We start from the raw sequence: 14,161 nt of genomic DNA, 5'->3' as shown, positions 1-14,161 counted from the left end.
GAAGGTATGCAGTGCCAATTATGCAACAAATAACATAATCAGTTTTTTAATTGTATGCTCGGCTTAGAAATGCTTTTTTTCATTGGGAATGGTGTAACATTTCCCGACTATAACAAAATTCTCATCTTCCTTAAAGATATTTTAGCTTTATTTTAGCCATGCATACAGTCCATGTATAGCATACAAAAATAAAGCACATGAAAAAATACTGCATCCATGTATCATGACATATCGATATATTCAGAACTGTCACCAGTGCTCGAGGATTTCGTCACATGACGGTATATTGACAACACCACTTTGCAGAGCAAACAAACAACACCCACTGCAAGCAGCACGGCGGTGAAGACAGAGTTAGTCGCCCCTGCCTGCCAGTTTCTTTCCATGGAGCCGATGAGAGTGATGACAACGACAAGGTAGGGTGTGATGGTGTAGCGGCTGTGATGGTCCAGTACACACAGGTCGGTCAGCACATAGACTACAAGCTTCACCAACAGCACACCCAGGGTCACAGTACCCGCCATGTCGGTGGAGTTCCCAACATTAAAGCTGCATCATCATCATCATCATCATCATCATCATCATCATCATCATCTCGCATTGTTTATTATCGCATAGTTTATTATCTAGGTTTATTATCTAGTTTATTATACACATTTATACATAGTTCATCTTGGAAGTTGCCCGTCATATGTAAATGTAAAATATGAATTTTGCAGACTTTTTTCTTATACATACACACATAATACAGAACATTCAAATCGTTTGTGGAATACAGTAATAATCGGTATAAGCATCAAAGTGGCTGCTGGGTAGACCAATGGAGTTTTGTGATCCCTGACGAGGCCGAGCTTTAAAGCAAAGACGTTAGGTTTTAAACCCCGCAGCTATTGAGCATCCAACACATACGCATGTTTGTTATACAAATAGACAGGTACACACACACATGCACACGCACGCACGCACACACGCACGCACTCACACACGCACGTACCTATAGGCGATGACTAAACCTAGATTGAGCCCTGTGGCTATGGAGGTCCAGGAGGCATAGATGCCCAGCCCATTGAACAAGAAAATGCGCAGCAGCCAGATGTCCAGCTGCCGGGACTGCGAGAGGAATGTTGGCAAGGCTGCATTCATGCTCCTGTAGCTAAGGGCGAGGCAGATGATTAGGCTTAAGGCCAGACACGCTAGGACGACCAGGGAAGCTTCGATCTTTTCTTGGTCGAACAAGAACAACCTAGTCACATATATTAATTGCATTAATCTACATCGTTCTTGCATTATTAGAATTGTGCAACTCTTCCCCTTTATAGGGCGAAGGCTAAATGTAAACAGAAAATGTTTTACTTATTTTACTACCCTCAAAAATAGATTACTATCGTTGACATCCAAAAGGTATTGTTCAATAGAAACTGTTGGGAACCCCACAGATAGAGAGACAATTTTTTCTTACTTTTAATGTGACATTATTTTTTTTTTATATCTAAGAGGGTAATTTAATGTTGGATAAAATATGTACCTAAAATGTTTTGAAATCAAAGGAACAATAGAGCAAAAATTTTAATAAAGTAGGCTGTTTCAAAGTGCAACCAAGGGGAGTAAATCCTTATAGCTAAATAAACTAAGATATGCAGTTGTCTCCCCGTAACATTTCTTCCTAAATCATCCAAATAATTAAGATTTAGAGAGGCTGTTTTTTTTTTATAAGTATAGCAACTATTTTAGAAATAGACGTACAACAATAAATGTGCAAACATTTTTTTTTCACTGTGTTGTTATTTATTTTGTTAAATCTGAAAATCGGCACTGTGCTGCAGCTCATAGTTTTTTCCCCCCGGCTGCATTAAAATGTGTGGTTAATCAAAGTCAATGAAGCAAATTGTGTGTGTGTGAGAGAGAGACTACTCAAAGGTTGTTAGCCATTCACTCACCAGGCGATGTTGCATGCATTGGCTACCATGAAGAGGAGGACCATACGGGGGACTGAGGACGACGGGACTGATGTATGCCGGGCCGTGGTCAGTGCTGCGACACAGCAACGAGAGTGAGTATAGGACCCACAGAGCCTGCCAGGTGTAGATGAAGCCCCAGATCGAGAAAGTCCATCCAGCAGGTGTTACTGGCAAATAGAATTTGTCTATCTTGCTCCCAGCTGGGCCTTGGAACAAACCCACTGAAACCAAACACCTGAATTTAATAAGGTAGTCTACAAGGAGCTTAGAAAGTGATCAAAGAAAATAAACACACTAAACATCGGTTGCTAGGAGACTGACACTGATTAACTGTGAGCACTAGGAAAATTATGTGGTCACGAAAACAGCGAACTGACACCAGTAAAGTTTATTGTGCAATTAAAGTTGCCTCTCTCAACTCATTAATGTCAGCTGACGTACGAAGGTCGCTAACTCACATTCTGGAGCGTTAGTCAGTCCGTTCAAGACTAAGACAGCACAAAGAGGAGGGCGTTCAGCTGGTACAAAACTATCAACCACACGTCGCGACCAACGGTCTCTTCCATTTTAGCCTCTGTTGTTGATCAAAACATAAAATATAATCTTTTATAGATACATATATAAGTAGTAGTAAGCGTAGACAATTGTAGTTCGCTCTACCATAAATAAAAAAGTAAATTTGAATCATATTATGCTAAACGCATATTTAAACTAAGTCAAATAAAAATCGACAATGTCCCATCAATTATTATAAACAACATGAAATATAAAACACATCTCTGTAATGATTTGATATTAAAGTAAAAGGTGAACAAATCTGGCCTTGCACATATGGAAATTTCAGGTTTTCAAGAGAGGGATGTCCTGATACTGTACTTGCTGTTCGCGGACGATGTGCTGGGTGCTCCTGCAGAACTTCGTCTTTGTTTCAGAAGCCGTTTGATGCCGTTACCGTTATTTTATTATTATTTTATTTTATTTTTTTTTAGTGTTTCACTTTAGGCCCACTCTCGAATTATTAGCCGGTAAGCTTCCAGGATCTCGACTCTCAACCCAGCCACAACTCTATGTACACTGTGGGTAGGTAAAGATGAGGTCACTGAGCATGTTTATATAAGTTTGACTTCGGACCCCTCCCACATCACGCCCTCCACACCTTTGGGGCGCCCAGCGGGGAATGAATCCCTTACAGGGCCCCACAAGTTTTGACCAATCAGAGTTAATAATCACTAATTTAGACCCATGACGTCACCAAACAGCGCTAAATCATTTGTCAAACAAACAAACAGTGGAAGAAAGAACGGGTTTAGATTGTGAAGTATTACAGTGTGAATACGAGTAACCAGACGAGTTGTGTCACTGATTCAAAGGTAGTGCTGTAAGTTATTCAGATCGACTGATGCAGAAGGCGAATGTATCTCTAATTCTGACTATACACACGTGTGGACAGTATAACGACAACATAATACACAGTGTGGACAGTATAATGGTGAGTTTAGTGCGCCGTAGAAAAAATTAGCGACAAACCAGGAGTTAACCATATGACTTAAAAGTTTCGAACACAGACACAAGCACCAAGATTTCCAAATGGTGCATTAAAAATCTCAACTTATTAATACTATTAATTTCAAGTAAAGATGGTTGTGGATAAATCCCGCTACTTCAAAACCCGCCTGAGTTTAATTTCTTACCGTTCCTTTTAAAGACTAGACATTTTTCGCAAAATGCTACCCCTTTTAAAAATACTAACCCCTGATACTAATCTCCCACATACTAACCCACAAATAGAACCCCCTCCCTAATACTAATCTCCCAAGTTCTTATCCCTCAAAACGAGCATCAAATACTACCCCATAAAAGACTAATCCCTATAATTATGCTAGCACCCACGTATTATAATACTATATAACTCCTAATACTAACCCCCAAATATTAATCCCCTAATACTAATCTCCCAAATACTAATTACTAAATAATAATAACACATAATTACTAATCCCCTAAATACTATCACTACCCCCACCAGAAAAAATACTAATCCCCGTCCTGGAAGGATGGGTTCTGTCGTGAGCGCACAGAATAAGGTGGAATCTGTTGTATCACTTTACAGATAGGTCACACCTATTTACTACAATTTCTTGATGTATTATATGTAAATAGTATTCAGATTTGAGAAAAAATAAAGTTAGGAGAACAATATTTTACTGTTAGCGCGATGAATGAACTGAAGTATGTCTAAGTTTACTGTTAATACCAATGGACGACCAGATGTATATCCTTGTTTACTGTGAACATCAATAGATGAATTGATGTATATTATAGTTTACTGTTAGCACCAAATGATGAACTTTTGAATATCACAGGAGAAAGAAATCCTTTAGAGTGTACAGGGATGACAAAAGACTTGCTGTCAAGTTCTGAAGGCCCGAGGTCGTTCTATAATTTCCATTGACAGACCAATTGATGGTCACGCCACAAATAAGTATTACAGAACTTATCTTCCAACGCCGTTTCCGAGGGCATAAGATTTGCCATGGAAAAGATCGAATTATGCACACACGTGCACGAAGACAACGCAAACACAGAGACGCACACGCGTACAAGCGCGCACACGCGATGGCACAGGTAAGAAGAGCGTGGAGAGATCGCACATCACTGATCAATGAACATCTACAGCCATCAGCCATTTCGCGGTGATTTATGAAGCAGGCGGAGAACACGAGGTCGCTGCCTCTGATCACTCAGCGCTCTCAGTGTTGCTTCCAGATCGATGAGGTGTCGGTGGTCGTCTCCTCGCACTGGTCTGTCATCGCCTGACGACAGCGACAAATCAGCCCAGCAGACGTGAGCAGGACGTCAGGCGGGATGCCAGCCATCCTTACCTGCACAGCACCAAGCCACTGGCCGACACCTGAAAATTGCATCCATGGCGACAGCAACTTTTGTGAAGGTATGATAGCCATCTCCTTGTCTTTTCCGTGTGTTAGATAATCTTGTGTAATAATGTTATGTAGTCATCTTGTGTGTAATGTTGTGCTGTAATCTTGTATGTAATGGTGTTGTAGTTGGACACGTGCACATACCTACAGCCGTCCACACACACTTGCTAGGGCTGTAGGTTTGTTGTGTTGATATTTTGTGGGAACTGATGCTGCTGCTTTTGTGTATTGCTTAATTTTATTTTTTCATCATCTCTTAAAATGGCCTAAAACCCTCGTTGGCAATGGAACCGGACGCTCCATCTGTTTATTTGTTACACACCAGTAACTGGTCTGGTCACAGGTGCTGCACCAGCGTCTCGGAAGGGCAGTTCGAGTGCAGGTGTTAATGTAACATGCATGACTCGTCTAGGGGCCAACCCGGGACCTCCTGTACCCCAATCAGACGGAGGGTATGTGCCCCGTTCATCAAATGTCCTCATCAAAGAATACCTCTGTGTCTGTGCTACCTCGTTTGTCTAGTGTTTAGCTTCAAGTTGGGTTGTGGATGGGTATTGAAGGTGTCAGGTGTGCATTCCGTGCACTGCCTGACCCTGTCACACGCAGCTGACCTTAGGACATTGCCGAGCGTCTTCACGAAACAACAGGTGTGGATAGAAAGTCTCGTTCTGAGAACAGTCCCCTCTGCTTACTTTATTCTAAAGGCGGGGACAGTCATAGACTTAATTAATCTTAAATGCATTCCATACATGAACAATTGGACAGTCACACATCAGAAAGATGTTTCGGCACAGAGCCCTTGTTTTGCACCTGCTTACAATGAGTGACTACGTAATGAAACTAAAAAGACTAAAAGTGTCGAGTAATTGTACATTTTGAAGCGCACCTGAACCTACGTATTCGAATAGACTTCCTTCAGGCGAATAAGTTGTATAAGAAAGTTTTGGAGACTAGTCGGGTGCTGAGCCAATCTTATGACAATAACTCCAACCTCATCCCTGTACTCGCCCTGTATTTCACTAAATAACACTTCTACACTGCACTAAATTACAATAATAATAAACGAAGATGTAATCGTAATATAAAATAAACAACTATTGACTAAGAAAAATGGAATCAAAGTTTAGGTCATTCAATGGAAAGGGAGAGGACACGAAAAGAGGCAAAGGTTGCTCGTTGTGAGAACGATACCAATCATCTGAATGGCACGAGAAGCTACAGGATGAACGTAAACCTGTCATCTCGAGATAAAGCTGTTGGTTTTATGAATCATATCTACTGCTTCATCCCCAACTCTATATACGATGTCCACATGGACATAAACAATGTTTTACGCGCTGTCATTATCGCTCTTTGCGTCTACATTTCCTTAGACAGTTGGCTCCTCGTTGAAAAGGGATTCAAAGTTCATAGGCCAATGACAGGAGCCATAAGTCTTTTGGTTTATTTATCTCTGTCTCTTACACACACACGAACGTACACGCACACGCTCACACACACACACATACACACTCTCTCACACACACACACACACGCACACACACACACGATCACACGCGCGCGCATGACAGCCTCGACGTCTGCGTGCATGTTGATGTTAAATCATATTTACCTCATATCGACATTCTTTATGGGTGATACATATCATCAGATGTCGTTTTCACAGAGAGCTGGTAGTTCTCTGATGCTTGTAAAAGAACAGGTCAATAATGATAACATCAACTTGAAACAGTATTACAATGTTGAAATATGCCTATTTATTTTTTCATTTTGCGCAAACGGTCCTTAGATGGTTATATGCACATCCTAAAAAAAAATTTCTGCATAAACACATTGATGTGATTTTCAGCTACTGTTATCAATATTTTCTGAATAAACTAATTTCATGTAAGAACTTAACAAGAAATGAATATAAAATACTTTTTTTTTTTACTATAGCAAATACCTAGTATGTTAGATACTGCAAGGTGTTCAGTGGAAGCCAATAAAATATGGCTGTGAAGCAAAGAATTAGATTTAGCTGTAATTTAATTTCATGAATTTAGCTAAATGATTCATCTACTTAGCCTTGTATAAATGACATGTCTTGTACGAGGTATTTGACAGCACCATCGTAAATGCTTAAATTGTATTAAGTGTTAGCTGAAGATTTATTACTGACAAATGCATCTCGAGTTACATAGAATATAAAATTCAACGGTTTAATTACCCTTAGACGAATTTTACCTTTTACTGAGCTTCTGAAACTACAGCAGCGGTATCCATGCATACAAACTCATACAGCCGTACATACAGACATGTATATACAGATGTGTACATACAGATTGTACATACAGCCGTACATACAAACATGTACATACAGATGTGTACACACAGATGTGTAGATACAGCCTACACACAGACAGAAACATCCAGAAATGTAAAACAGACGTGCAAATGTACAGGTAGGCAGACACACAGACAGCCCATTCACGCTGAAAATGGTGGTTTACACAGATCTACAAAGAAAGTATCACCTGTATATTGACCGCGGTTACACCAGCTTGGGTCATAAACAAAAGTAACTTCGCGGACCGTTCGATTGAGGCGGTCGTGGAAGAAAACAGCGAAACCTATCGACACACTTTGTACATGATTAATGGCTGTCCCGTAAGTAGCAACAACCTGCCAAACAATATGGTGCCTATCTGTCGAGAGAATATGTTCCCTAGTGCACACCACCAACAGACCGTGAGCAGCGCCCTCTGAACGCTCTGTTCACACGGAGACTAAAGCAAACACGTGGTCGTCTCCACGCCTACAACACGCCTTCTGTCTGCTTCGTCACAGTGAGGGATGGACAAGACTAAGATAGTGTTAAACACATAATTTACTATGTCTCTAGCCTTTTTATTGACTGTTCTGTAGTTCTTTTTTTCAAAAAACATCTCTGGAAATTTGACCGTAGAGAGGTACGGGGTGGAACTGTTTGACAGACACGTTTAAATGGAAAAAAATTATACACCGATTGTTTGCTTTGCTCTTTCGTCATTTAGGAAAGATTATAGACACTTTGATATTGTAGAAAATATTTTATAAGGAAGGCTTTTCTAGGAGATTTTATGACTGGAAAAAAGTGCATTAAAAATAATATAATTCATCCTAAACATACCATAATTCTCTGCCGCCTTGTTTGAAGCTTGTCGCGACCGTTCGCAGATCTTACAAATAATTATTCCAGTCTTATTTATCTGATCTTTGTATGCGAAAAAGTGACAAATATTTGTATCGGCCTTTGCATTCAGTTCAGGTTGCCATGGACAATTAATGACTAACATATAAACAATAATGATGCCCAGTTTTTACGAAAACCGGAAAGGCGACGGGATACCTCAGTCCAGCGCACGCGCATCGCAAATAATCTCTTCCTGGGTTAGATGGTGTCCACGTTGCCTAAGGATGCTGATGTGAGTGTGCACATGGATTTGTACCTGTGATCCTGTTTTTGTTTTGACATGTGACAGAGACGACTATGCACCAGACTCACCTGCCGCCGGTGGCTGTGGTTGCTGTTAGTGCCGGGCGTGTGGTTGTTCTTTGGTTTTATCAACAGCTTGCAAGGTAGTATTACTGATTCCTTATAGCAATCTGTGTGACAATCTTTACCACCTTCATTCCGTTATTAGCGCTAAAGACACTTCTTCTTATATGTTCTTTTATATTGTTATTAATATAATACAAGTTGTTTGTGTTTCCTTGAATTAAAACAGTATATACTGATGTCATGACAAGCCTTGTCCAGTATCCAGCAGTCTTTTTATGACACTATGTATCCTTTATTTTACTAGAAATATTATTACACTGTTTGATTACCCTTTTTACACGTGTTGGCAGGATCTATATTACAAGTCCAAATCTCTTCTCTTCGATTTCCGTTTGATGAGGCGGATTCTGCCGGAAGATAAAAGCAACGATAAATGTAAGACATGCTGGCGCTGGCGTCTAAGCCATATGTACTTAGAGAACACAGTTGCTGATATTTCTCAAACACCCTAGCAATAGCCGCATAGTCCCTAGCCTCATCAACTGCATATGAAATGGTTTCGTTTCAGTGTTGTTCCCAGCCCGCAAAATCATTCTGTTCACGTACGGTCGCAGCGGTTCGTCCTTCACCTCGGCCATTATTCAGCGGCATCCAGACATATTCTACACTTTTGAGCCTTTATACAACCTCCTGAGGAGAACCATCGGGCTTCAGGAAGGACGCAATCACTTGTAAGATGACTTCAAATGCTTGTACTTAGCAACCGATCTTTTATGAGTAACAAGGTTGTGGTAAGTTCAATCTCGGCAACTCTCTCTCTGTCTCTTCATTAATTGTGAGCAGTGGTGAGGGGGACGTGATGAGACGAAGTAATAGTATAGGAGAGCTAGTGGGACATTCTTTCAGTAGGTATCCCATCTGACGATGTCCACTCCTTGTTATTCAACCACCATGTCTTCTGTTTGCCTCGTCGACGTCCTCCTTGCACGCATCCCTGTAGGACATGCTTAATAGTGTGTCGTGCTTACCAGCAAACTCTTTATTCTCACAAACACTGGATGTTGAAGAACAAATTACAGTTCTTCTTTAATTATTATTATTATTATTATTACTATTATTATTATTATTATTATTATTATTATTATTATTATTATTATTATTATTATTATTATTATTATTATTATTATTATTATTATTATTATTATTATTATTATTATTATTATATTATTATTATTATTATTATTATTATTATTATTATTATTATTATTATTATTATTATTATATCAGGTTTGTGACGGAAAATAAGTGTTTTGAAACAGATGTTTAATTTGACGAAAACGAGCAATAAATATGTCAAAAGTTAAAGATAGCACGATGAACGCTGACTCTTTCTTCAGCTGGCTGCCAAACAACTCGCGGGAACAGTTTGACAAGTCATCAATCCAGATCATCCAAGCGTTCCTCAACTGCAGCTTCGAAAGTGTCGACATTCAGGACGTGGACAACTACCAGCTCCGCAACTCCTTGGATAGCCGTCTTCTGTGGAAATGCATCCACATTCCTAAAATGACAGCCAAGGAGGCTCTGGAATGCTTTCTGAAAACCCGGAAGGATTGCTTGGGTCACCGAGTGCGCATGGTCAAGACTATTCGCATGACGGGCTCTGCAGCCGCCCGCATGATGGCGTCACACAAGGACCTGCGCATTCTCTACCTCATACGTGACCCCAGGGGCACAATAACATCCCAGAAGAGAGTGTTTGGCAACTTCGAGTGGGACAAGGTGGACGCCTTTTCCAAGAACTTTTGCCGGACTTTTCAGAGTGATTTGAATGACTTGGAGCCGCTGTTCGTGGCTTACCCAGGTCGGATCAAGTTGCTGAGGTACGAGACCCTGGCGGAGGCGCCCATGAAGGTTTCGCAAGAGATGTACGAGTTCCTGCAGCTCAACTTCACACGAGACGTGTACGAGTTCGTCTACAACAAGACGTCTGCGGGACAAAAGTCCATGCACTCCTACAGTACCACGAGGGCTAACTCATCTACTGCCGCATACACCTGGCGCTCCTTCTTGCCTCTTCATCATGCCAAAGTCATCGATAAAAACTGTCAGTACGTTTACGACAAGCTGGGTTATCTGCCTGTCACCAGTCTCGAGGAACTTCGGTCCACAAATCACAGCTTAAAACTTGATGATGTGATATTCAAAGGCGTACGAATTTAAATGTTTTGGTGTTTTCATGATTTTTTTTATCTGATGTTGAAGAAACTGTAAAAAACAACAACAAAAAAACCAAAAAAAAAAACAAAAAAAAAACAAAACAAAACAAAAAAACAACAAAAACCAACAACAAAAAAACAGGAGTATAAAAATACAAGAATTAAAATGACAGTAGATCTGTAATAGTCGCATTCCTGAACACCATCAACTGCAGTTTACTCGCACTCTTTGGTTGTTGTAGCTCGAAATAATCAATTGATAGAAACATATCGTCATTATTTATCCACAGCTGTTACATCGACTTTAATTTGAGATTAAAAAGCATGATGAAGGTTTATATTCCTCCAAACTGTGCCGCAAAGCCCGGCAGGTGCTTTTTTTTGGTTTGTAAAAATGAAGTTCAGCTCGAATGTACTAGGGTTTACAATTTGTTATTACACCCATTTTTCAATGTAGGCACAGTTTATGGGCTGAGAGTGTAAAGGTCGATGCTCGCCCGGAGAGGGAGACCGTTGGCACAAGACCAGACTTCGTTACAGACGCAGACTGAGGCGTTTTCATTGGGGATTGTACACAAAACAGCACCTCGTATGTTCTAGCAATGCAATAAGTGTTTCTGGATGTACAAAGTTTGGACCGCTAGAACGGAAATCAGAGTGTACACAGGAGGACATAACCCCAGGTCTGTGACTTTGTCTCACCATCAGTCTGTGGGACAATCCAGTGAATATCTACATGTGAGGGTGTGAGAGAACAAGACGGGCATAGTTTCTGTTGAGGTAGTGTAAGAGTGTGTGTGTGTGTGCTGTTGGGAAGTTTTATATCTTGTTATTAAATGATGACAGGACCTGTAAAGGGAGAACTTTCTTTTCTTTTGTGGAGTGAAAAGAGTTCGTAGATGTCGGCGCATGCTAAGAGTGGGAGGTGGGTGCGTTTATGCATGATGTGACATTCAATTAAAATGTTCAAACGGAAATTCACTCAACAGACTGGTAAGTAAATCTCCATTTTCAGACAATGGAACAACAATCATGATCATTGTATTACTGATTCTCTGTTACTAAGTGGGTGTATTTGAGTGAGATTTTCCATGTGTAATGTTGTTAATAAACTATAAACACATTTCAACTGTGCGTTTGTTTAAGATAAAGTTCTGTCAGTTTTTTAATTTGATATATGGTTACTTTTCAGCACTGAATTTTTACTTTATAGTTACAATGGACTGCCGATAATCACTTTTCTACCACTACAAATAGAAGATAACATTATGAAAATCTGATACACATTTATTGATGTAAAAACTTATTTCTTCCTCATTTAGCTGCATGCAAAATTCACTCTTTACTTACTGATACTCGCAGATGTTCCTGTTTCATCTCCTTATACTTTTGTCTCCCTCAATTCATTTTTTAGCTGTTTTCGAGTATCCACACCTCATCACACATTTTAGTGAAGAATCCACAACTCAAGCATTGGACAGGTAAGGTGTGTGAGGGTAAAAACATACTTATCCCCCTAAGTATCCCTTCCCACTTCGTCCCCCGGTTCTTACTTACAGCTTGTCATTTTACTGGTGGAACTAGGCACACTGTCTTCTATCTTGTTTCCCTGTGACCCTTTTGTCCGCACTATTCACATGTTCACTATTCACTCCGCACATGTTCTTGAATGTTAGGGGAGGCAAGCGAAGCAAGTATTAATCAACTGCATCAGTAGCAGTCCCTGTTCACTGACAACGGCTCATTGTTGCCGAGACAGATGTTTGTTAGCTAGTCTGACATCGCCAAAGGGGGATAACTAGCGGTGACAAATTAGTTTTGCGACTATCCAGCAAGCCAGCAGGGCAAGGGAGGGAATGCTGCATTTGAAATAGTTACGACAGGGTTTCTTCCCTTTCCCCTTTATCCTTTGTTTTCTTGTTCCAGTGCTATAATAATTAATTTCCACTTTGCATATAATTAAAAAATTACAAAAGACACTTTTTAATAAACAGAAAATGATGACAGTCAGATTTATAATGCATATGAGCACACAAATATCTAAATACTGGAGATGAAAAGGAGAGGAGAGCACACACGATCACCGTGCTGTCTACTCACTGTTTGAGCAACAGATGTACGTTTGTCAGACTGTTAATGGAAGGAGAGAAGGCCGCTGTTAAAAAGGTGGTAAGAAAACGGAAGACGAGATAAACATATTTTCTCCAAAACTTATAGCTCATGGTGGTGACAATATTACTGCTGGTCTTTTTACTGGTGGAGATAGGCACATTGTCTTTAATAAATTTTGTTATTCATTATATTTATCATTTTGGGAAAACAACCTGTTCCTCTTTTACACAGCCTACAGATAACGTTTCAGTGGTTCTGTGTATTGTGAACATATTTTTAAAAAAAAACAACTCCTATGTGTTACAAAACACACCTCGGCAACATTCTGTATCAACACCATAGCAGAAAGATAATCTCATTCAAACTAAACTATTTTTCTAACTTATCTGTGTATTCTTCTATCCGCTACTAGACATTGCAGTTCATTTTCTGCACAATTGCTCCTCAGAGAAATCCATTACCAGTAAACATTTATATAACCTTTATAACACTTGCCATTTCCCACAATTCAAACACCAGTTCCTCACGTTGACATATATCCGTCTTTAGGGATCAAAAGAAAACATTCCATTTATTTTGTCCAGCTGTACCTGTACAGGAGCAAAGCAGCAGATGAATAAAACTGTTGTTAGGTAAAATCCCTGGAGTGTAGTCTGACATGCCAACATCAGAACCATCTGACACCAGTGTTCACTGTTTGTGTGTACATAGCAACACGGCGTCAAAAGGGTTTCTCTAATATTTGTCTGTACCCTCCCTCTCTCCTGAGCACCGCTGCGCCGAACTTAACAGAGAAAGAGAAGACTTGTAACAGAGTTGTTTACCCCCAAACAATCTTTTGACCGTAAAAACAGCCTGTGAGAGGAATGACAATGCGTTTTGTCTTGACTTTCATTCCCAATGTACAAAAACTTCCTCTAAACAAACACACAAGTGGACTCACAAAAGGACATGCACGCATGCATACGCACAAACATACTTACATAGATGTTCACGAGTGCACCCACGCACACGAACACACATTCATTGTTAGCTAACTCCTTGTCTTTGAAATCATTGGAAAACCAATATACATTCATGAACAGTCTCATGCACGCATGCACACACACAAACACACAAAAAAGTTATTCATTTACGTGACCTGTCAGCTCAATGATAATATATTTTTTTATGATTGCAAATCCGGTTTTTCTATGCGCTCATCGTCTGACTCTTTGATACATTTATAAATCATTATTTGATAATGCACAGTATAATACATTTGTACAGGAATCTTATTTACAGTGTAATTGATTCCTGCTTTATTGATCGCCAAAGCTGAGAGCGGAGAGAGAGATTTGGAGGATAACACACAGGCCTGCCCCCAGCCGCTCTGTAGAGCAGAGCCGTTAGGGAAACGGTCCAGTGCAG

General features: G+C 40.1%; 2 protein-coding genes across 2 annotated transcripts; one reads left to right on the top strand and one right to left on the bottom strand.

Annotated features, from left to right (window-relative positions):
* Positions 1 to 129: 129 nt before the first annotated feature.
* LOC112558111 lies at positions 130 to 4,921 on the bottom strand. Its single transcript, XM_025228321.1, is given in 6 exon segments — positions 130 to 549; positions 995 to 1,243; positions 1,938 to 1,982; positions 1,984 to 2,179; positions 4,286 to 4,394; positions 4,841 to 4,921. Coding segments are annotated over 6 exon segments (1,008 nt in total). The 3' UTR covers positions 130 to 221.
* Positions 4,473 to 11,768, top strand: LOC112558282 (carbohydrate sulfotransferase 1-like). Its single transcript, XM_025228647.1, has 5 exons — positions 4,473 to 4,908; positions 8,401 to 8,497; positions 8,771 to 8,855; positions 8,989 to 9,151; positions 9,818 to 11,768. The coding sequence occupies exons 3-5, from the start codon at positions 8,816 to 8,818 to the stop codon at positions 10,641 to 10,643; spliced, it is 1,029 nt and encodes a 342-aa protein (XP_025084432.1). The 5' UTR covers positions 4,473 to 4,908; positions 8,401 to 8,497; positions 8,771 to 8,815; the 3' UTR covers positions 10,644 to 11,768.
* Positions 11,769 to 14,161: the final 2,393 nt, after the last annotated feature.

Source organism: Pomacea canaliculata, linkage group LG2 (genome assembly GCF_003073045.1).
Source record: "Pomacea canaliculata isolate SZHN2017 linkage group LG2, ASM307304v1, whole genome shotgun sequence".
In the NCBI taxonomy this organism is placed as follows: Eukaryota; Metazoa; Mollusca; class Gastropoda; order Architaenioglossa; family Ampullariidae; genus Pomacea; species Pomacea canaliculata.
This window is presented reverse-complemented; position numbering and strand designations above follow the sequence as displayed.